Source organism: Stenella coeruleoalba (assembly GCF_951394435.1).
Source record: "Stenella coeruleoalba genome assembly, chromosome: 10".
NCBI classification, from domain to species: Eukaryota; Metazoa; Chordata; class Mammalia; order Artiodactyla; family Delphinidae; genus Stenella; species Stenella coeruleoalba.
This window is the reverse complement of record NC_137156.1, coordinates 101,299,121-101,323,898: the sequence shown is the minus strand read 5'-3', so window position 1 is coordinate 101,323,898 and position 24,778 is coordinate 101,299,121. Positions and strand designations below refer to the sequence as shown.

The 24,778-nt window shown below is 43.4% G+C and overlaps 1 protein-coding gene across 2 annotated transcripts in view; it reads left to right on the top strand.

Annotated features, from left to right (window-relative positions):
* The first annotated feature begins 7,760 nt into the window (after positions 1–7,760).
* CCDC174 (coiled-coil domain containing 174) overlaps positions 7,761–24,778 on the top strand; it is a 32,979-nt gene continuing 15,961 nt past the window's right edge. For both annotated transcript variants that reach the window (XM_079933028.1, XM_079933027.1), the window contains exons 1-6: positions 7,761–7,853; positions 10,570–10,674; positions 11,605–11,705; positions 18,773–18,831; positions 20,794–20,968; positions 24,349–24,444. In XM_079933028.1, coding sequence (XP_079789154.1) covers positions 7,812–7,853; positions 10,570–10,674; positions 11,605–11,705; positions 18,773–18,831; positions 20,794–20,968; positions 24,349–24,444 — 578 coding nt within the window. In that variant the 5' untranslated portion in view covers positions 7,761–7,811. The remainder of the gene's footprint in view (positions 7,854–10,569; positions 10,675–11,604; positions 11,706–18,772; positions 18,832–20,793; positions 20,969–24,348; positions 24,445–24,778) is intronic.

Below are 24,778 nucleotides of genomic sequence, written 5' to 3'. Positions count from 1 at the left end.
TCTCCAAAACACAACCCCACGCGTTCGCGTTCGCGATGCCATCGGCACAAACCATGAACGCATGGTCCCTGAAGTGGGTGTGTCCCCCATGCCTGGGGCTGCCGACAGAAGCCATTCGGCAAAGGCTTGTTAATTCTTAGACAGTCGGGTGTGAATATCGTGCTGACATTTATAGCACGTCTTCTACACTCTCGGTCTCGCCCACGCAGAACCATGCACCTGCAGGAGGGAACGCGAGCATCCCATGCAGCAGATGTTCTGGGCCCTGGAAATGCTTAAATATGTACTCTCTATGGAAGGCGTAGTTACCCAAACACAGGATCCGAGGAGGGAGGAGAAGGGAGGGGTACTCTGGCTTTCGCAAGCCTTCTCTGGGTGACCTGGATAGACAGCCTGATAAATCCCAGGCTTGGATGAAAACAAAAGGCTATCCTGGCTTTATTTTTTAAAACAAGCTCGGGAAAGATATTAGAATTTATTACGTAAACACACACACACACATAAAGCAACACATGGGCTGTAGAATCAGAGAAATCTGATTTTGGGTCTCAGTCCTCTCATCTCTAGCTGGGTGACCTTGGGTCAGTCGCTTAACCTCTCTGAGCCTCCTCACCTGTAAAATGGGGATCTCAGAGGTAACTGCTTCTCAGGGTTGTGGTCAGGTTAGGTTAGTGATTCATAAGCCAGAACAGTGTTGGATATTATTTTCTTTGTTTGGACTTCTAAGTCAAGGTGGCCTGTCAGGCAACTTTGTCCTGATATTAGAGAGATTACAATTTCTAGCTGCCCTGGAGCTCAGCTGCCTGCCTCCAAGTCTGGCATTCCCAAGCATTTTGGGTCTACAGGTCGTCCCTCCTGCAGATCCAGCCCCTTCCTTGCTGTGACAGCAGCAAGTAAACCACTAATATGTTAAGTCATTGGTTCTCAATGTGGGGGGCGGGGCATTTGGTAACATCTGAAGACGTTCTGATTGTAATGACTAAGGGTGGGGTGGAGTGGGGAGGGGTGACTGGCATCTAGTGGGGAGAAGCCAGGGGTGCTGCTAAACATCCTCCAGTTCCAGACAAGCCTGAACAGGCCCCACCACAAAGAGTTACTCAGTCCAAAAGGTCAGCAGCACTGAGGTTAAGAACCCCTGCTCTAAAATACGGGCATCTTGAAAGAAGGGACTCATTGCTTGCCTTAAAACCCTCCAACAGCGTCTGTCACACCCAGGATAAATTCTGGACCCCTTACCTTGATCTACAAGGCCCTGCGGGACCTGGACCCTGGCCACCTCTGTGACTGCACATCCTACCTTCTCCGCCTCCTCACTTTACTCCACTCACTCTTGCCTTCCCTCTGGTCCTGTTTCAGACCCCATGGCCTTCATTCTTGATGTTCCTTAGATACCTTTCCTGCTGCTCTTCCAATTATTCGGGTAGAGTTTAAATGTCACCTGCCCAGAGATAGCTTCCCTGGTCACACAGTCTGTATCAGATCCCCTCCCACCACCTCATGCGTCTCTGTTCTCACATCACATCGCCATCATCCTTCCATGGTAATGACCATGATTCACAATTAGCTGATGTGCTGCTTGCCGGGTGAGGGAGGGGTCTGTCTTCCCCCTGGAAGGTGAGGACACGTGGACAAGCACCATATCCGACTCATTTATTTCTGTACCTCCAGTGCCTTGCACAACAGCTGGCATATGTGCACGGGCCAAAAATAACTTTTTTGAATGAATGAGTGGATGAGTCATGGGTGGCAAGAGCGGAGTTTTTGCAGTCAATACCCCTGGATTGAGGGACTTCCCTGGCAGCCCCGTGGTTAAGACTCCGCTCTACCACTGCAGGGGGCCGGGTTTGATCATCCCTGGTCGGCGAACTAGGATCCTGCATGCTGCGCGGTGCGGCCAAAAAAAACCCAAACAAACCAACCCTGAATTGAATTCTGGTTCCAACACCAGCTGTGAGTCACCTTCACTCTCCAAGCCTCTGTCCCCTTATCTGTAAAATGGGTGTGAAAATCCTTCCCCCAGCCCCCAGGCCGCTCTATGGATAAAGGGGGAGAGCATGTGCAGAACCCCTGGCACGATTCCCAGGACAGAGCAGGCCCTTGTTAGCTGTGTGTTGAGTACAGAATGCTTGAGTAAAAGCATGACAGTCGATTCCCTGTGTGAGTCGTTTTGAGAGTGAATTCTCAGGGAGGAAGAAGATGGAGTTGGGGTGCAGGGGTGGCTCTTTGGAATGAAGGGATGGAGCACGTGTGCTCCCAAACAGAGCCCTAGTCCCCCAGGCAGCCTCTGCTTCTCCCTGTCTTGATGATTCCTCCCCCACCCTCCAAGACCATGATCCTAGCTTCCTCATGCCAAAATCATGGTCCCGGCTGACGCCCGGCTTCCCTGCAGCCTGCCTCTCCCTTGCAGGATCCAGGAGGGACGCAGCCATTGTTAGGGTCCCTCTTGTGAGTTTCACAGCTCATCCGCTGAGGACGCTTCCCCCGCTCTGTCTCTATCTGTGTCCATCTAGACCTTGCCGGAAATGAAAGTGGGCAGCATGGTGTCCACAATAAATAGCTCAGGCTCCAGACTCCAGAACCCAAGAGTGCCGACAGGAAGGAATGTGGTTCGGGGCCTCTTTCTTTCAGGTACAGTCTCACACCAGACTTGGGGCCACAAAGAAACTTGGATTGTTTCCACCTCTGGATGTGTGATGGGTGAGGACCGCAGGCAGGATGCAGAGAAGGTGGCAGACTTGGCGAGAGATGGGTGCAGGCGTCCCGTCTGCTTGGAGAGGCAGGAGAGCTCCCATGGCCTCCGTCACCACCTGACCTCCCTCGGACCCCTCCACTGTAAGATGGAGATGATGATAGACCCTGCCCGGTAAGGTTACTGTGAAAGTTAAATGAGTTAAAATACGCGAAGTGCCACTTGAGGGTGGGCTGATCCAGGTGACGTACTTCCAAAGAGCATGGATTCAGACAACTGTCTAGTGGAGAAACCTGGCAAATCCTGCATCAAGCCAGGTGATCAACGTTAATATCAGTGACGACACCTCGACCTTGGACTTCTAGCCTCCAGAACTGTGAAGCCATACATTTCCGTTGTGTTAAGTACCCTAGTTTGGCCCTAGGAACATAACTCAGGACCAGAAGCGGGGAGCAGGGGGCAAGGGCAAAAGCAGCCTTTGTTTCTCTGCTTTTCCCCACTTCGTGGCCTTCAAGACCCTCTTGTCTCCGAACTCAGGTTCAGCTGCTCGTGGCTCAAGAATCCAATACTGAGAGACAGTGCTGGGTAAAAGGAAAGACAGCTTTATTGAGGAACCCAGCAATCCTGGGGAGAAGGTGGATTCATATCCCAAAGAACCAACCCCCAACACCCCAGGTTTAGCTCAGAGATAATGTACGGAAAAGAGGAAGGGGCTAGGTGCTGAGGAGAGGGTTGCAGGTGCATGATCAGCTCATAGACATTCTTCTGATTGGTAGGTGGTGAGATAATTGGCAGTCAACCTCATCAACCTTCTGGTTCCAACCATCCTGTGGTCTACGTGCTTGTGGGCAGCATACATTTAACTTCTTCCAGCTGGTGGGGGGTCTCTGTAAAACAGCTCAAAGGATATGCCTCAGCATGTTACCTATAGCCCTTGAGGAAGAACAAAAGGTCCTTGACTTTGTTTAATGGCCAAAGTATTATTATTTTGTTGTGTTTGACTGTTTTCCTTTGTTTCTGCATTTTCTCACTTCTCTGATTAAATTTATTCTTTGGAACTCAGGGAAGACCTAGGAGGCTAAAGTTTTTCTACAGGCAAGAGGCAGGCAGAGTACATTGGGGGTGGGGGGTGTCTGTCCTGGGAAGGCCCTATGGTGTCCTGCTCGGTTACACTCTGAGGGATACCCCCGCCCCGGCCTTGCCAGGTCCCTGACTTGCCCTCTGTGCCCCACCCTTGCAGGGCCTCACTGGGCTTCAGGCTCCCTCTGACCCTCCCAGCTGCCTCTGTTTATGCAGTGGGCCTGGGTGGGGTTGAACATAGTGAAGCATCTTCCCCTGCTCATAATAATCTGCTCGGTTGAAGTTGGGAGACAGCACTTGGGCCCTACTTGTTGGCAGTTTTCTCAAGGCTGTAGAGTTCTTAGCACCTCTTTTTTTCAGTGATGGCTTCAAGCACCAGTTTCCCAGGCTGCAGGAAAAGCCCCACTCAGCATCCAGTTACTCCACATTTGCAAGCTCAGCTGGGCTTTCCAGGGCACCAAGTGGTCCTTGTCCGGTCCCAGCTTGCCCCATCAGGCCTCCTGGCGTTCACCTAGTGGGTCCCTTCTGACTGCAATGACCTAATGACAGGTCCCTCCTGCAGAAATATTCTGGGGCCAGCTCCTATAAAAATTTGCCCCTTCCCCAGTAAAGTTGAATGGATGAATGAATAAATGAATTAATTAATTAATGCAAAGCGAATATAGTCTCAGATCCACAGAGGGAGGACAGTGTGAGGTCCTGGCACTAGGCTGCCTGGGTTCAAATCCTGGGGCCAAGACTAGCTGTGTGACCCTGGACTAGTTACTTAACTTCTCTGTGTCTCATTTTACTCATCTGCCAAATAAAATAATAATAGCACCCACCCTTGAGGCTGTCGTGGGGATTCAATGAGATAATGCCAATAACTGATTTTGTGCCTGAGACTAATAAATGTTAGCTTCTCTGTCATCCAGGGCACGAGGCTCGGTATCTTTATACCTCATCCTATGCTCATACTTAGAACCTAAATTTCCTTAGATCCGATCTAATCTTTTTTCACACAATGGACTTAGCTAATTCATCCACTGCTGCGTAATTTATTATCAGAGACAGTGTGTTGGAGACTGAACAAATGTTAAGACACTGCAGGCTGGACACATCTGGGAGAGACACATTTTCAGTTTGAGGAAACAGGATACGGGGTGGAGAGAAATCATTCACTTGCCAAAAGGAGCCTGGGCTGAATTAAACCTCTTGACTTAATTACCAATTAAAACATTACAATAGCAGCACAGGCTACAACTTGCAACCCTGTCGCTATGAATCTTCATGCCAGAAAATGACTGCGGGGTCCCCCTTTAAAATAAGAGCATGCCTGGGTGGCCATGCTCACAGGGAAATAATTGTTGTGTGTTTCCAAAGGCCGCCTCTCTCCACCTTTATTTAAAGTACCTAGGAGATTTGACAGACAACTAAAGGCCAATAGGAGAGGAAAAGGAAGAAGATACTAGCTCTGCCACCCAGCCTTACCCCCGTGGGACCCAACAGGGGTAGGGGGACAAGCTGAGCTCATAGCGCTGCAAAACATGCAGCATCATAACACAGACTGTCGCCAGGCACGTGCCTTCTGCGGCGAGAAAACTGGCGCTGAGTGAACTTCTCTATTCCTCGAGAGATGCATGCATAGCACTTTTCAGCCAGAAGACCATTTCCACACTCCTCTTTATCTCAAACATCCGTGCACCCAACGGGGTGCGAGAAGTGAGGCTCAGAGGGGGCTGATGTGAGGTTCTCAAGGTAACCAGAGGGGTGCAGCTCGGCTGAGCCTGATCTCGGAGGAAATCCTGTGCTTTTCAGCAGATGAGGGTCCTGACCACCCCCTTTCTTCCAGAATAAACCCAGGTCTGTGTAGGAGACCCAGTGGACTGAGATCTGGTTTAGAGGATGACACCCCAGGAAGAGAGCATGGTGTGGTAAAGAACAGAGGGCTGTGGCCTCAATTTTCGTACCTGGTAGAGGAAGGCAATTCTAGACAGACCCAGACATTTGGAAAGTATAAAAGGAAGAGGAGAATTTGAGGAACGGAATATGTGAAAAACGGTTGATGTGCCAGGAGGGCATGCTGGCCAATCCAGGATTAAGCTTTCTGTGCTTCTCCAGACCTGGGTGTGTGCGAGGGCTGGGGGAACAGAGGAGACTCACTGGTTTGCTCCCAGTAATTTAAATGACTTGGTAGGTAACTGAAATCAGCTGGATGCCACGGGAGCGAGAACTTCGGAGGATGGTATTGGTACAAACCTGCCTAATGAACGTGGAGATGACAGCCAGGACACTGACAGGCATTATACAGAGAAAGCTAAACTCTCAAGGTCTTCTGCGGCATCCATAAACAACTGAAAGTTTTTGCTTTCTAGCAGCCCAAGATCAGTACACTGACTGGCCTCATTACCAGTGGCCAACTAGGCAAGGAAACTGAAGTTCATGGTTTCCAATCTATTTATGGCTTTTCCTTCTCCCCTCTTTCTTTTATATAAATCCTCTTCTAGCCTTTATTAGATGAAGTCAATCTATATGGGTTCCCCTCTTTACAAGTAAATAGCATGCAAATAATTAACTCAATGCCTTTGAGTTATTTTTTAACCCTAGGGTCCATCACTTGGTAGCTGGCAAATGTCCTTTGCATGTCACTTAACCTCTTGGGCCTCACTTTTCTCCTCGGTAACATGGTGTAAATAGCTCCCACCTCTGGGATCCTTGCAAGGATTAAATGAGATAATCCATGAAAAGAGGTACACACATATGCTATTGCTGCAATCATTATCATTTGTATCAGTTTCCTACTGCTGCTGTAACACATCACTACAAACTTAGTGGTTTAAAACAACACAAATTTATTCTCTTAACGTTCTGGAGGTGGGAAGTCTGAAATGAGCCTTACAAGGCTAAAATCTCAGTGTCAGCAGTGCTACACTGGAGGCTCTAGAGAAGGATTCATTTCCTTGTCTCTTCAGCTTCTAGAAGCTGCCTGCATTCCTCGGCAGTGGTCCCATCCTCCCTCTCCAAAGCCCACAGTGTAGCTACTTCTTATCTCTCATTGATTCTGAATTTTCTGCCTCCCTCTTATAAACATCCTTGTGATTACATTGGACCTACAGTACTTGGATAATCTCATCTCAAAATCGTTAATCACATCTGCAAATTCCCTTTTGCCATATAAGGTAATACAGTCACAGGTTCTAGGGATTAGAAGATGGACATCTTGTATGTGTGTGTGTGTGGGGGCACGTGTCATTGGTCTGTCTACCAAGCTCATTTACTTCATCTAACACTAACTGAACCCCATGAAGTAAATACTATTTTATTCCCATTTGGAAACTGAAGCACCAAGTAAGTAACTTTTGCAAGGTCACACAGTCAATAAGTGGTGAAGCAGTGATTCCAGCTGAGGAACTTGGCTTCTGGAGTTCATGTTCTTACCAGCTGAAATATGTAAAGTGACACACTATACATATATAGCATTATATCAATGTTAGTTATTATTATTGTTGTTATTTTTACTAAAATTAATATAATAATCCTTATCTCATATGACTCTTGTGAGAATTTAAATAAATTAACCTTTGAGAAGCACCAAACAGTGCCCAGCATACATCAGGTCTTAAAATGGTATTTAGGTAGATCTTTGCAGTCCGATTAACCTATCTTTCTTGTCACTGGAAGACATTCATTTCAGTTCCCTTGCCCTTCCAAGATGGCGCCATCGCCACACACACCCGCCCCGCGCAACTGACCCACTCAAGCTGGCGTGCATTGCTCTGCAAGACGTATGCCGCCCTTCTCAAGATGGCGACAATACTAGCCCTGTTACCTTCCGCCCTCTTCAAGATGGCCTTAGCAGTTAGCTTCACTCCTGGGTACGCTGATCTTCTCAAAATGGTGAAGGACGCAGCGCGCACCACATCCTGACCTTCTCAAGATGGCGCCAGGTCGTAAACAGCGTCGCTCTCATGAGGACACTTCCGGTTACGCCGGAAGCCTGTATAAGAGGCCTGCGGAGACCCGGTGAGGCGTTCACTATGTGCTGGGGCGGTCTAGTGCGACCATGGACCGGAAGAAAAAGCCTTTGGACGTCACGGCGTCTTCGGTGAGTATGGGTGTAGATGATGCTGCGGGCTCCACGTCTCCTCGCTTCTGCCGGACAGGAATCTCGACCTCGTTTGTTTCTTCACTCGGGGACCCAAACTTGGCTTCCCCTCAGACAAGACCCCCGGTACCTGGCTTTTCTCCCAGAAAAAGCCAGGGCCCACTTCTTGCTTGTAGAACCCTGAACGTGACGTCTCCCCTCCGCCGTGCACCGGCACCAGGCTTGCCCCTCAGACGCGGGCCAGAACCTGGTGTCTTTTCCGGGTTTGGAATGTCCCTGCCTCCCCTCCGCGACAACAGGCCAGGTCTCTTTGCCAGCCTTGTCTTCGTTACCGTCGGAGGGGGAACGCAGCCTCTGCTAGCTGTGCAGATATGTCTCCCTTTAGTTCAGGGACGGGCATGGTCCCCCCAGAACATTAGTGTGATTTGTTCCCCAGGGTCCGAGATGCCCAGAGTCCCCACCAGGAACTAAACAGTTGTTAATACACCCGTAGGCTGCGCTGCCCGGAAGCTGTAAGGTCTAACAGAATGTAAACAGCATTGTTAAGTTAGTTGCTTCTAGGAAGAAAACCTGTTCTGAGTACTTTTGTGCCAGCACTTTGTATGCACTACCTCATTGAATCTTCCTGACTGTTTTAGGAGGCAGGTGCTAGTAAGATCCCCATTTTATAGGTGATGCCATTGAGGCTCCGAAAATGAAGTGGCTTTCTCCAGCTTACATACTGAGTTCTTAGTGGTAGAACTAGGCTCACTCCATCTGTTTGACTCCAAAGCTGTTGTCTTTTCCGTTATATCAGAGCAAATTGCCTAACCTTTGGTTTAATCTCGGATTTACTGCAGAATGTTAGGATGCAAGCGATATGAAGGAAAAGATGGAAGTAGCCCAATATTTGAGCTCCTTTCCCCCGTCTAATACTGAAAATTGGTACTAGTTATTATGTTTGAGGATTAGGAATCAAAAAGCTGTAAAATTAAAGTTATCCTTTCCTGACGGGTTAAAATTAGCAATAATCATAATGTGAATGCCATCTGGGAATTGACACTTTTCTGAGCATCTTCATTTTAAAGTTCAAAAGTTTAATAGGAAAATGTCTGGCTAGAAAATTAATGTAGTTAAGAAGGCTTAGAGGGACTTTCCTGGCAGTCCAGTGGTTAAGACTTCGCCTTCCAATGCAGGGGACGTGGGTTCGAACCCTGGTTGGGGAGGTAAGATCCCACATGCCTCTGGGCCAAAAAACCAAAAGACAAAATAGAAGTAATATTGTAACAAATTCAATAAAGACATTAAAAATGGTCCACATCAAAAAAAAAAAAAAGGCGGTTTAGAAGAACAGGCTTAAGTTTTTTTCCTTAAATGTACAAGTCTTTTTTTTAGTGATACATGTAACTTTATTTATTTTTAATTTTTGGCTGCGTCAGGTCCTAGTTTCAGCACGCGGGATCTTTCGTTGTGGCGCGCGGGCTTCTCTCTTAATTGTGGTGTGCGGGTTTTCTCTCTCTAGTTGTGGAGCGTGGGCTCTGTAATCTGTAGCACGTGGGCTTAGTTGCCCCGTGGCATGTGGGTATCTTAGTTCCCCGGCTAGGGATCGAACCCACGTCCCCTGCATCAGAAGGTGGATTCTTTACCGCTGGACGACCAGGGAAGTCCCAAGGCTTAAGTTTTAAATTTTTTTTTTTAAATTTAGAGTATTAGGCCCTAGAATGAACCTGCCCTTGGCATTATTAAAAACCCTGCCAAGCCTGTTTTTAAATTGCTTCCTTCCAAAATAGAAATCATTGAGCTCAGTCATTTTGATTTACCTTAAAAGTCAGTTTGTGATGCTCGGCTTTATAAGTATCTGCTTTATAAATGACCATGTGTATAAGCAGCTGTACTTGGATCCTTAAAAAGGAAGCAGTCATTACATCCTTTTTTGGAGTAGATAGTGGTGACTGATCCAACTCCCTTGTACCCTTTGCTCTGGCCTTTCCTCTTCTTGAACCCTGTTGTTCAGCTAAACTTGCAGTTTCTAAAACACGCTGAAACAAAATTCACTCAGTCCATTTTCTTTCTAGCTATTGAAATCTTGCCTATCCTTTAAGCTTCATTTCAAAGCCATCTCTGATCACTCTGGCCAGAAGGAAATACTCCTTTATCTGAACTTTTTGCTACTTAATTCCACTCTCACGTCATTTTTTACAACGGACTGGTATTGTAAGTTACATTTCTTAGGAGATTGTAGGCTCTTTGAGGCAGCTTTATGTCTAATTCATGTTGGTATCCTGCTCTTCAATGTTAAGTGCCAGACATATACTGGTGCTCAGATTGTTGCTGAACAAAGACGTTTTCCTATAGAAATAATAAATTGTTGTGATGTTTAAGTGAAATTACTACAAGAAAAAGCCAAGGACAGTGCCGGTCAGACAGAAGGTGGTTAATAATGTTAGTTGAATCTGAATCTAAAAGATGCAGATTTCATTTACCTTGCTTTATCACTCTCCCCTTGCCCAGAGGAAAGCCTTGAAGTGTTGAAAGTTAAATGCATTTACAACAGAGCTGGAATGAAATATGACTTGGTTTTATTTTGTACTAGATTCTACATTTAAACTTTTAGTTTTATATCCAGTTTTGTCCATTTATAGGAGCTTGTAATCTTGTTTTGAGAATTATAAAAACTTAGAAATCCAGTCACTCATTAGAATTAATTGTTTTTGTTTGCTTATTGGTTTTATTTTAGTTGGTAGACCTTAAGGCTGAACTCTTCCGAAAACAAGAAGAATTCAAACAAGAAAAACTTCTAAAAGATGCTGGAGTTTTGGGGAAACCAAAACCAACTACTAAGGTAAAAATAAGATCTAATTATCTCCATCAATTCCAAACATAGGGAAATTACACTGTACTTAGGTCTTTTGAAAGTGTTCATGGTGTCTGCTACATAAAAATCCCTGTCTTGTATTTGAACATATGCATGAAATGTTTTAAATATTAAGATAGAAATTAGTAAGATTTAAAAGCGCATTATGGGCTTCCCTGGTGGCGCAGTGGTTGAGAGTCCGCCTGCCGATGCAGGGGACACAGATTCGTGCCCCGGTCCGGGAAGATCCCACATGCTGCTGCGGAGCGGCTGGGCCCGTGCGCCATGGCCGCCGAGCCTGCGCGTCTAGAGCCTGTGTTCCGCAACGGGAGAGGCCACAACAGTGAGAGGCCCCCCGTACCGCAAAAAAAAAGAAAAAAAAAGCGCATTGTAATGATCTAATTCTTTAGCCACTTCTTTTGGAATAGTACATGCTGTTAGAATGTGTTTATTTACATTTCCATGGAAGATGATCTAGTTTTACAGGTGTTATAAATCCAAACAGAGATAAACAATTAGATAATATAGAAATATAGCAGAAATATAGCTGGGTCTTTAAGAGTTGTGAATGTTTTTACAATTTTATAGCTAATGGTATCTGTTACTTGTGTTACTAAATCTCTGTTATATATGTTTTCATTAGTCTTGAATTAGGTTGTAATCATTCAGGAGATAAAAGAGAAGTAACTGCAATTGTATAAAGAAATTTTTTTTTATGTAATTAGGGCTTTTTTTTTCAGCTCCAGCTTTGCTATGGACAGTGTATTTACAGGACATAGGTTGGCTGTCAGAAGTCTAGTTATTTCCACTGATTCATAAGATCTAATTATCTTTTTTTTCCTTCTGATGTACAAGACAAGTAGAGAGTTTTTGCGATCATTTGGTGATTCTGTCTTGTCTTTTTAAATTATTCTCCAGAAACCAAGTATCTGGAGCAGACAAAACACAGGAGTTTCGAATCGAGCTGAGAAGGATGCTGAACAGAAGATTGAGGAACAGAAGACTTTGGACAAAGCGAGGTAAAGTTTCGCTCTGATAAATGTAGCTGCTGTTGTGGCTACCCAGGCAAAGGAATGAAAGTTCAACTTTTACTCTTTTTGATTTACAATTTTAATTTTTATCATCCTTATAGCCAAATACTCTTATTACTCTGAAAATAATATAATTTGCAGACATATTTATAGTCTTATAAGAAGACAAGAGAAAGCCTCAGTTTAAAAGATGAAACAGTCCCACTTTGAGCCCCTGTTAGGCACTGAGGTTATCAACAAGTGTTTAAGAAGTGTCCCCATGGTGGTGTGGTTTGGGGCTACTAGGTGGCATGCTATTAGCATTTAGAAAGTGAATTTCCCCCTCAACTTTTTAATATGAAAAACTTCAAACCGACAGAATATTTGAAAGAAGAGTGTGATGAATATTCTAATACTTTTCACCTAGGTTCACCAATTAACATCTTTTAAAATTTACTTTCTTTTTCCCCCTCCCTCTCTCCAGTGTGTGTAGAGAAACTTCGTTAAACATCATGATACTTTACCTCTAAATATTTCAGCATATATCTTTTAAGAATAAGGACATTATCTTGCATAATCACAATACTGCTGTCATACCCGAGAAATTTGACACTGATAAAATAGTACTATCATATGGTCCATATTCAGATTTCACCATTTATCCTAAATAAAGGTTATGTCCTTTATTGTTTTTTAAAACATTTAATCCAAGAGTCAATCAAAGAGTACATATTGCATTTAATTTTCATATGTCTTTAGTCTCTCTTAATCTAAAACAGTTCCCTTGCCTTTTTGTTGTCTATTATGCCGTTAATGTTTTTTAAAGAGTCCAGCCCAGTTGTTTCTACAGTGTCCCACAATCTGATTAGGGTCACACTAACTGTTGTTGGTAAGAATACTATTGAATATATAGGTAATGATATGTCCTCCCATTGAATCACATCGGGAGGTTCATGATGTCAGTTTAAGTCATTATTGGTGATGATAACTTTGATCACTCAGTTAAGATAGGTCTGCTAGATTTTTCCACTGTAAAGATGCTCTTCCGCATTTGTAATTAATAATAATCTAAGGAGGGAAACTGAGACTGTGAATATCCTGTTTGCCAGTATGTTTTCATGCGACGGTTTTGTCATCACTGATGGGTCAGTTATTACAGTGATGATTTCAAAGTTAGGATTTTTCTAATTCTATCCTTCCATGTTTATTATTTTTTCATTCTGTTTATTAGCTGGCATTCTTCTGTAAAGAAGAGCTCTTCCCTTATTTGCAGTATCACCCTGGACTCAGAATCCCAAGTTTTAATGTCTGTCATGACTGCCACATGTGCTTTTGGATCTATTGCATAATGAAAGTTGAAAACAGTGGTTGCTAAGGCTCCTCAGCTCTTTTGGGTCTGAGAATAAAGGGCAGAATATTAGCCCATTTGGGGGATTGTTTTTCTTAATGTTTGGCCTATCCTCAACAGACATGAGACTTGACTTAAAGGTATGTTCATTTTTGAGACATTTTTCTCACTACTGGACATTATTCTTAGAATTTTAATTTTGTTGAAAGATGCTATAACTTTTTAATGCTTTATATATGTATTTTATTAAGATATAATTGAAGTATAATGTTATATTAGTTTCAGGTGTACAACATAATAACTTGATATTTGTATATATTGTGAAATGATCACCACAATAAATCTAGTTCACATCTATCACCACACAGTTTTTTTTGTCTTGTGATGAGAACTTTTGAGATCCACTCTTTTAACAGACTTCAACTATGCAATACAGTCATTATACTGTATGTTACATCCCCATGACTTACTTATTTTGTAACTGGAAGTTTGTACATTTTGACCCCCTTCACCCATTTCACCCATTTCCTCCCCACCCTCTGGCAACCACCATCCTGTTGTCTGTATCTATGAACTTGTTAGTTTTTTTGTTTAGGGCTTTTTTGTTAGTTTGTTTGGGTTTTTGTTTTTTTAATTTCACATATAAATGAAATCATACGGTATTTGTCTTCTTTGTCTGACTTATGTCACTTAGCATAATGCCCTCAAGGTCCATCCATAGCATTGCAAATAGCAAGATTTCATTGCTTTTTATGGCTGAATAGTGTTCCATTGTGTATGTATGTCGCCTTTTCTTTATCCGTTCATACATCAGTGGACACTTAGATTGTATCCTTATCTTGGCTATTGTAAATAATGCTGTAATGAACATGGGGGTGCATGTATCTTTTGAATTAGTGTTTTCATTTACTTCAGATAAATACCCAGAGGTGGAATTGCTGGATCATATGGTAGTTCTTTTTTTTTTTTTGGCTATGCTGTGCGGTATGTGGGATCTTAGTTCCTCAACCAGAGATGGAACCCCTTCCCTCTGCATTGGAAGTGCAGAGTCTTAATCACTGAACTGACAGGGAAGTCCGCATATGGTAGTTCTATTTTTATTTTGTGAGGAATCTCCATACTCTTTTTCCATAGTGGCTATGCCAGTTTACATTCCCACCAACAGTGCATGAAAGTTTCCTTTTCTACACATCCTCACCAACCAACACTTGTTATTTCTTGTCTTTTTGATAGTAGCTGTTCTAACAGGTATGAGGTGATACCTCATTGTGGTTTTGATTTGCGTTTCCCTCATGATTAGTGATGCTGAGCAGCTTTTCATGTACCTGTTGGCCATCTGTATGTCTTTGAAAAAATATCTATTCAGGTCCATTTTTTAAATTGGATTGTTGTTTTGCTGTTGAGATGTAAGTTCTCTGTTTATTTTGGCTATTGAGCCTTTGTCAGATAAATGATTTGTAAATATTTCTTCCCATCCAATAGGTTGCCTTTTCATTTTGTTGATGATTTCCTTTGTTCTGCAGAAGCTTTTTAGTTTGATATAGTCCCTTTTCTTTATTTTTGCTTTTATTGCCTTTGCTTTTCATGTCAAATCCAAAAAAAGTCAGTGCCACAGCGGATGTCAGGGAACTTGTGGCCTGTGTTTTCTTCTAGGATTTTTATGGTTTCAGGTCTTACATTCAAGTTTTTATTCCATTTTGAGTTAGTTTTTGTGTACAATAATGGTCTAGTTTCATTCTTTTGCCTGTGGCTGTCCAGTTTTCCCAGCACCATTTATTGAAGAGACTGTCCTTTTCCCATCGCATATTCTTGGCTCGTTTGTTATAAATTAAATGATCATGTGTGTGGGTTTATTTCTGGGCTCTCTTTCCATTCCATTGATCTATGTGGCTGTTTTTATGCCGGTACCATACTGTTTTGATTACTATGGCTTTGTAATATAGTTTGTAATCAGGGAGCGTGATGCCTCCAGCTTTGTTCTTCTTTTCCAAAATTGCTTTGGCTCTTTGGGGATCTTTTGTGGTTCCATACAAATTTTAGGGTTGTTCATTCTATTTACGTGAAAAATGCCATTGGAGTTTTAACAGGGATTGCTTTGATTTTGTAGATTGTTTTGGGTAGCATGGACATTTTAACAGTATTCTTCTAATCTGTAAATACCTTTCCACTTATATGCATCATCTTTGGTTTCTTCATCAGTGCTGTGTAGTTTTCAGTGTATAGGTCTTTCATCTCCTTTGTTAAATTTATTTCAAAGTATTTTATGATTTTTTTTTTTTTGGCTGTGCCACATGGCATGTGGGATCTTAGTTCCCCAGCCGGGGATCAAACCTGCGCCCCCTGCGGTGGAAGCATGGAGTCTTAACCACTGGACAGCCAGGGAAGTCTCTTCTGTTCTTTTTGATGCAATTGTAAATGGGATTGTTTTCTTATTTTCTCTTTCTGATAGATCATTATTAGTGTATAGAAACGCAGCAGAGTTTTGTGTATTGATTTTGTATCCTGCAACTTCACTGAGTTCATTTATTAGTGCTAACAGTTTTTTGGTGGAGTCTTTGGGATTTTCTTTTTTTTAAATTTATTTTTGGCTGCATTGGGTCTTCATTGCTGCGTGCAGGCTTTTCTCTAGTTGCAGTGAGCAGGGGCTACTCTTCGTTGCGGTGGGCGGGCTTCTCATTGCAGTGGTGTTGCAGAGCATGGACTCCAGGCACGCAGGCTCAGTAGTTGTGGCGCCCAGGCTTAGTTGCTCCATGGCATGTGGGATCTTCCCGGACCAGGGCTCAAACCCGTGTCTCCTGCATTGGCAGGTGGATTCTTAACCATTGTGCCACCAGGGAAGCCCAGGATTTTCTGTATATAATGTTATGTCATCTGCAAATAGTGATAGTTTTATTTCTTCCTTTTTGATTTGGACGCCTTTTTTTTTTTTTCTTGCCTAATTGTTCTGGCTAGAACTTCCAATACTACACTGAATAACAATGTTAAGGGTAGGCATCCTTGTCTTGTTTCTGACCTTAGAGTAAAAGCTTCCACCTTTTCACCATTGAGTATTAACTATGGGCATGATCTTTTTTAGTTTCCTCTGCATAACAGAGTATTCCTTGGTACTTTGCTGTGATTTTTCTATCCAGTAACTTTTTACATAATACGTTCATTGTGCTCGTGGGGAATCAAGTCTCCCCATGATCTGCAGGACTTCTGCATCTCTCCAGAGCTTACAGCAGGCCGAGGTAGGTCCATGAGGATGTAAGGCCTCAGGCAAGTTACTTTTCCATTGAGACACTTTCCTTGTCTGTGCTGTGTGGTGGTTAATACTTAACTCATGAAGCCCTTTAAGAGATTAAAGGAGTTACATAGTGTCTGGCACATAGTGGGTTCCAGATAAGTGTCCCATACCCTTGCCCTCTGAGTTCCATCTTCACTACTTGACTGAAGAAATGTTCTTTACAGTCACCAATGACTTCTTCATATACTAAATCCAGTGGCCATTTCCCTGACATCTTCCTTGATCTCCATTACTTTTTAATTAATTAATTAATTAATGTATATTTTTTGGCTGCATTGGGTCTTCGTTGCTACACACGGGCTTTCTCTAGTTGTGGTGAGCGGGGGCTGCTCTTCGTTGTGGTACGCGAACTTCTCATTGCGGTGGTTCTCTTGTTGCAGAGCATGGGCTCTAGGTGCGCAGGCTTTAGTAGTTGTGGCGCGCGGGCTTGGTAGTTGTGGCTTGCGGGCTCTAGAGCGCAGGCTCAGTAGCTGTGGCGCACAGGCTTAGTTACTCCACAGCATGTGGGATCTTCCTGGACCAGGGCTCGAACCCGTGTCCCCTACATTGGCAGGTGGATTCTTAACCACTGCGCCACCAGGGAAGTCCCTCCATTATTCATCTGAAGACTCTTCCTGCCATCTTAAAACTGTCTTCTTTCTGTTACACTGCATCCAAACTTCTTATCCTTTCCCTTGCACTCTTGTCCCCACCTGTCTCTGTTGTGTTTATTTTGTACCAGTCTCCCCTTTGTTCAGCACCCTCTACCACGCTGATGTCTCCTTGAACATGTCAAGTTCATTCCCTCTTCATCTTTCCTCTGCCTGACATGCTTTCTCCCTGAAGATTCCTTCCATGGTTGACTTCTTGGTGTGCAAGCCTTAGGCCAAACGTCCTCTTCAGAGAGGTTTCCCCTGACTACCCTATCTTAGTGTCCTGCCCATTTTCTCTGTCCAGACAGTGTATTTTGTTTTCTAAACTTTTTGAAGTTTTATTTTTACTAAGATGAGATTCTGTAACAAGACTGCTTGTTACATTAAGTTCCATCTGAAAAAGAGCAACTTAACCTCTTAGAAGTTGATATGACTAAGCTGGTCCACAGAGCACTCCATCAATGCATGACAAAGGGCTTCTATTGGGATAACCTGCTTTTATTTCCTTTCCTTCTTCTCACTGTCTGAAATCCTCTTTTTCATTGATTTATTTATTGTCTTTCTCCTTCTCTAGAGTGTGACCCCCATGAGAGCTGGAACTTTGTCTTATGCACCTAAAACAGTGCTTGGCACTTATGTAGTCAGTGCTTGCGAATGAATCTGTAAAATGAAAGAGGAATCTTTCTGACATAGACGCGAAGAGGCTGTAACTGGTGGCATGCTTTACGTGTATTATCTAATTGATTCTCATTACAACCCTAAGAGGCAGTGCTATCTTTCCTATTGTGATGTGGGAATTGAGGTGTATGAGAGGTTAAATCACTTATTCCAGAGCACACAGCAGTGTGACCAAGGAACTTCATTGCCTTGGGACACCATTATTATTATTATTATTGTTAATACTATTTTGGCTGCGCTGCATGGTATGTGGGATTTTCGTTTCCCAACCAGGGATCAAACCCATGCCCCCTGTAGTGGAATCACAGAACCCTAACCACTGAACCACTAGGGAATTCCCTTGGAACACCATTAGAAATGAAATTTTCTATTATGATTAAGTGTGATCCTTCACAAGCAAAAACTCAGATGACTTGTTTGGGGCTCTTTACCATTATAGGTATTTCTAGAATAAAAGAATTGTCAGCTGTCTTACCCACGAAAGAATAAATGTCTCTAGAATTAACATGAGCAGGGAGACTGCTGTATTGAAATACCAGGGTTGATGTTTGTTTTTTATTAGCTATTTGTCATGAATACATTATTCATGTTCTGTATAAAATAGACACGATATATTTTTAACAGACTTCCAAGAAGTTGGTCTCTACCTCCCTTAGGCCTGATGAGCCAAGGGAGACCAGGGACCCTTGTATAAGACAAGGAATTTGTAAAACAAATAGAATTTGTTGATCCATTTGGAAGGTTGCAAATAGAAAATGTTTTTGTTTAAACATCTCTCTTTTTTTGGTATTTAAGTTACATTTGGCATTTAAATTAAATTGGAATCTTAATTCATTCATGTACTCACTCATCAAATACTTACTGAGCATCTGCTATGCACCAGATACTGTTTTAGGCCCTGGGATACAGTCATGAATGAGAGAAATATGGACTAGGCTTTCACGGAGCTTGCGTTTGGTTGGCAGAGCAGACCTGGCTGGGCCTGAGGGTCCCCTCAGGGCGGGGTTTCAGCTGTAGTCAGGCTGGGTCCCTTGGGCAGGTTGCAGCAGTAAGGCTGGGGATGGGGCAGACTTACCAGGAGTTGCAGTGATAAAGACCATTTCTAATACTTGCTTTTTTTTTTTACTACTAGGGAGAAATTGGAAGAAAAAGCCAAATTATATGAAAAAATGACTAAAGGAGCCTTTATAGGTAAATATGATTATTTATGTATATTTATTTTCTGTAATTCATATACCTCTGTGGTATTTTATTATTTGTTAAAATAATTGTAAGAATAGGGAGAAATTTAAAGAATAAAATTGATTACTTTCCGTGCCAGCACAGAGACAAGAAAATCAGCAATAGTTTTTCAGTTGCCCCGTGGGTGCTGGGCTCCATGATAGGTGCTATGAAGGGACAAGCTAGTACGGTATAAGCCAGATTCTCTGCCTCTGCCCTCAAGGGGGGGTATCATCAGTGGAGGAAAATGGCACAGAACAAAACAAATTTAGGAAGCAAGGTCTAAATAGGCCACAATTACAGTTATTGCTATGTTAAAAAAAACCTGGGAGGAATTATGGTTATATCAGGGTACTGGAGTTATGGTTCCTTTTCCCCTGTTTTTCTCTATTTTTAGTTTTTTCCTGTGATGTGCTTATAGTTGCTTTTAAGATAATAATAAAAAGATCCCCCTTTCCTCATACCTGCCCCAGAAAAATAAAACCCAACCTACAGTTCAACAGCAGTAGAAGAGATTTTACAAGGCAGTACATATCTTATTGCCTTTAAAAGGCATGTGTGGAAGTCTCTAGGGAGAAGGTGCCTCTGATGGGGGTCTTGAAGGTGTTGGAAAACTGGAGAAAGGAATTCTGCAGGGGGAGAATGGAGAGAGCAGATCGGAGGGAGGAGAGGGCCAGAGCTGGCAGAGCCGACTAGCAGGGCTGGGTCAGAGGGGCAGGGAGAGGGGGTAGTGGGGCAGCAGGAGGGTAGCGGGGCGGGACCCTGGTCATGGGCGGCCCAGACAGCAGAGGCCTGTTCCCTGTGTGGTGGGGAGCCCAGCCTGGGCAGGTTGGGTGCGCGCAAAGCTGAGGGCCCTGGGAGAGGCTTTGCCTTCCTCCTAAAGAAGCAGCAGGGTGTCAGTCAGCAGGAGGCCTCACTGTTACATGGTCTTACACCTCAGTTCTGGGAACGTGTATCTCTTTCCCATTTGAGTTACATGTTTTTGTGGCTTAAAAAAAGTCTTTTTTCGTTTGATTCAAACTTTACTTATATTGTTAATATAGAAATCAAGTCCAAAGGAGTGTGTAGACGTGGAGATTTGGTTCTGTCCTTACCGGCAGGCCCACCTCCTGATAGGCATATTGGACCAGCATGTTCGGGCTAGTCAAGTTTTGGAGCCTCAGCTCTTCTCCACTGTACAGTGAGGGTAACACCAGCCCCTGGTAGTAGGGAACCTACTATCTGTTCTTTAGAGCTTAAATCTAGCAGAGTGAAACTTCATGAAACATTGTGAATACACCCACTATACTGCGTTAAATTAAAATCATGGATTGCTGTTTAACTTTCAGTGTATGTTTTAGCTCAAGTAGATCATGAAGCCTGCAGGCAGATGGCACTTTATACATCTCTGTATGCCCTGCAGATCCTGGCACCGTGCCTTACCTGAAAGTGGTGTTCTTTGGATTGAAAAGAATTCAGATGACTTCTTTTACTTGTGTTATGACCCTTCAAACATTTGCCATACTGTAGTAGTATAATTAGGGTTATGGGATATGGCCCACATGATTAGAGAGGGGTATTACTGATAGCCACAAAGACTACTGAGAAATACAGTTCTGCTTCTGTATTATGTAATTGGCTATATGAGTCTCTTGAAATCAAATGGTTTTGTTATCTTAAAGCCTTTTGTTATTGACAAGGCAGCAGAAAACATTAGGCTTTTAAAGATTTTTTTATGTGGTACATGTGTCCAGTGGTCTATTTACAGCTTCCCTGTCAGTCTCGAGGTGGCTCTGTGTCTTTGTGAGCATTTAGGGGGTGGGTGGAGACATCAACTACTGAATTGTCGGGTAATATAGCTGCCTAGTGTTGAATGTGACTGCTTCCTGTCAGTTCCACGTGTGGTCTTCTTCTTTGATGTCAAGAATCTGAAAATTATTTTTTATGTCCTAGATGAAGAAGTGGAGGATATGTACCTTGTGGATTTCACACAGAAGATCATAGACAAACGCAAAGAAATGGAAGAGCTTGGTGCCAATAGAGATTATAGAAAGACAGAAAGAGATGATGATGAAGAAACCGTTTCTGAAAAAGATATCCCTCCTCCCCAGGATCCCAGTGAAGAATGGTTGGTGATATTATGCCATTTGGTCATGTTAACATTGTCAGACTTGCGTTTAGTTTTTGAGAGTTATGTTGTTTGGTTGATATCAAGCCATTTCTCTCTATCCTTAAATATTTATTTATTTACTATTTATTTATTTTCGCTGTGCTGGGTCTTAGTTGTGGCATGTGGGCTCTTTGTTGAGGCATGCGGGCTCTTTAGTTGTGGCGTGCAGACTTCTTAGTTGCAGCATGTGAACTCTTAGTTGCGGCATGCATGAGGGATTTAGTTCCCTGACCAGGGATTGAACACGGGCCCCCTGCATTGGGAGTGCTGAGCCTTACCCACTGGACCACCAGGGAAGTCCCAGTCTCTCTCTCTTTTTTTGGCTGCATTGGGTCTTCATTGCTGTGCGTGGGCTTTCTCTAGTTGCAGTGAGCAGGGGCTGCTCTTTGTTGCGGTGCGCGGGCTCTAGGTATGCGGGCTTAGTAGTTGCGGCTCGCGGGCTCTAGAGCACAGGCTCAGTAGCTGTGGCACATGGGCTTATTTGCTCCATGGCATGTGGGATCTTCCCGGACCACGGCTCAAACCTATGCCCCCTGCATTGGCAGGTGGATTCTTAACCATTGTGCCACCAAGGGAGTCCCTTTCTCTCTGTTCTTAATCAGTTTTCTTTCTTTAGAGACTCCACTTTAAATAGGATTGGATTTATAGGTATAGAAGGAGTAGCTCCAATAAGGAAATAATTACAGATAGACTGAACTCCTGCCATGTGCCAGGCACTGTGCCAGGTATGGAGGCATTGATAGGCCTGTTTCATTGATGTGAAAAAGTTGTTTAGGCAGAAGAATGTTCCTTTGTTACCCATGCTACCTTACCCATGTCCTTATTCGGGCATCATGGAGAGTCATCACGTAGATAGTGTTATCTCTATTTCCAGTGAAAAGAGGCTGGCAGAGCTGATCCAGTGAGCCTTACTCTGGCTGTGACATTTTCTGGCAGTGTGGTCTAGGCATCATGACCTGGATCTGGACAGCAGTAGCTCTGCCTTTCACTTGTGATATGGTTGTGATCAAGTTCCTACCCTCTCTAAGCTTCAGTTTCCTCATCTGTAGAACAGGGATGGTGATGCCTAGTAGGTGAATGATGGGGAAACTAAACTAGTCTTTTCTTTACAAAGAGACCAGAATGAAAATTCCATTATGATTTTTTGTACCTAAGACATTGTTTAGAAACTTGTTCAAAAGGGCTTGAAATTGCATGGAGATGCACTGATGCTGTGTCCTGGGAGTAACCCTGCCTGTTCCCCTCCTGCTGGTGCAGAGCCCACCCCTCCCCCACTTCAAGGCTCAAATGTCCTCTTTATGGGAGTGTTTGTTAGGAACTGCTTAGGATTGTTGGCAGCACTCGTTGACCTTTTGTCAGCCATTGCCCCTGTGGGCAGGAGTCATTTATGAGTGAGGAGAGCAGTCTTACTGCTTGGGAACACAGAGAACGTGCATCTTCATGCTGTGGAGGGGTCTTCTTACCTACCTTCTAAAACACTTATATTTGGGGTGGGCTAAGTGGCCATACGCTTGCTATAGCAACCAGAAGAGGAGCCTGTATGATGCCATCCCTTCTGTCATGGTCTCTTCGTCATTTCTAGTCTAAGTGGTTTCTCCCTCATCTCAACTCTGGTAGCACTTAAACATACTTTCTGCTCCTTTGGGTCTTACCTTTTATTTATATTGACACATAACTGGCCTCATTACCAGAAGAAGATTGAGGCAAACTTCTGGTACTTTTTACACCCTGCCTGCTCCTGTTAGGAGTGTTTCATGAGCGTGTGCCCTAACTTCCCCCTAGAGCCCTGTGAAGAGGGCATGACTCCGAGCGCTCCTGTGTCCCCCTTGTACCTCGAGTAATTGTTTCTCTGAGAGCTTGCTCAGTGATTGCTGATTACATGGGGCAGTTGCTGGCTGCTGTTCTGCCACTTCTTTTTGATGGGATCTGAATGTTTTGGAGGCCTTCTCCAGAGACAGAATGGCCTGTGATTGCTTTTCATAGGAGAAATCTCATCTCCTTTGAAAGGTTTAATGTCTTTTTTTCCCCCTCATATTAATGCCTGTATGATTACAATCAATTTGTTACTGATTTGAAGAGTTTGGAGGGCAATTGAAGGTGTCACATGCCACCATATGGTGAAGGAAGATGCACTGCAAGCAGTTCTGACACTTTTTTTGTTTTTAAATTAGGTTCCAGAATTGTAACTGCTTGTAAAATCCTTTAAGTAGTTAAGTTCCAGGTGGTGGAAAATCTTTCCACAAAAATACTGTAAATAACTACTCAGACCATCTGGCTCAATGTTTTTTGTTCTCCATTCATAGAAGAAGAAAAAAGGAAAAGAAGAAAAGGGAGAAAGAACCTGCTCTCTGCTGTTGGAGGTTTTATTTCTGTGGTCATCAGTTTTAGGACTATAGTTGTGGATTCCCAAACATTCAGTTTTTAAATCATAGGCTGACAGTTGGAATCGGCAGGTGTGAGACAAAAGAAAAGGCTAACAAAGCCACATGCATGGTAATCTGACCTTGAGTTGGTCCAGCAGCAGCGCTGGCCCTTCTGTGCTTTCTTCAGCCTCCTGCCAAAGGCTGTGAGGGAGTCCTTGCCCATAATTTAAAAAATTTAAAATGTTTTGCATCATAATGCAAATGAAATGTTACTCATGAAAACCTGCCCTTTTCCTGTATGGGGGAGTCTCAGTATTTCACTGGCCTTGCCGGCTGCCTGGCTCCCCTGCCTCATACCTGGACAAAGGTACTTGGGGCCAGGATGAGGAAAGAGGAACAGGGGTGAAAGATAACAGACTGGCCCACTGCTGAGGTGCTTCTTTGGTATAAAATGTGTGTTGCTTGGCTTCCTCCTAGTCAAAAAGAGTCTCTCAAAATACTTATATTAAGAAAGTTCTAATTCATTGGGAAGAATTGTACCAATTTGAAGAAATACAGGAAAGAATAAAAAGTCAAATTTGGGAAGACTGTAAGGAAGTGAGCAAGTTGAGAATATGGTACGGAGCAAAGTTATTATGATGCTGATAAAATATTTGGAATTGGTTAAACCAAATTAAAGTAAGTTCTGAGATGCTGCAGCAGGGGTCTTTGTGGCGTATTTGTCTTGAGGTCAGAGATGTACATGATCATTTTCTACAGTTTCTAAAACTAAGATTTAATAAAGGGCTCAATGAACTTACTGTGTGTCAACTTTTAACTTTGAAAAACATGTTCTTACCAATGGTAGTGGTCTCTCAGGTTGAGGGTTTTTCTTGGTGATGGGGCCTAAATTAACTTTTTACTGTGCACCAACTTCCTAACTTACGGAACCATATGTCATGTACAATTTTCCACATCTTTTCACTTTTATTTCAGGGTGGATTATGTGGATTCTTTAGGGCGATCCCGGCGCTGTATGAGAAAGGATTTGCCACATCTGCTGGAAATGGATAAAAATCTTCAGGGGAGGCTGTAAGTGTGTGACATGCAAAGCTTTGCCCATGACATGCAGACACGGGGATTGTTTTGTGCGCAAGGCTGTTTTTAGTTTATTTTCTTTGGTGCTCTGCTGTAAGAGTATTTTTTTAATGTATAAGAATATTAGTGGAAGCACTTTTTTGGGGTTAGCATACACATACACACATAGTCCACACTCAGGGAACAACCTGAGTGATTGATCATCCAGATTGTGTAGCTACTAAAAGGGATGAGTTAGAGCCTATCTGTTTACTTGGAAGGATGTCTGCCTACAGAGTAACAAATAGAGAATGAGCCCAGACCAAGCCAACAAACAAACCACTGCGGA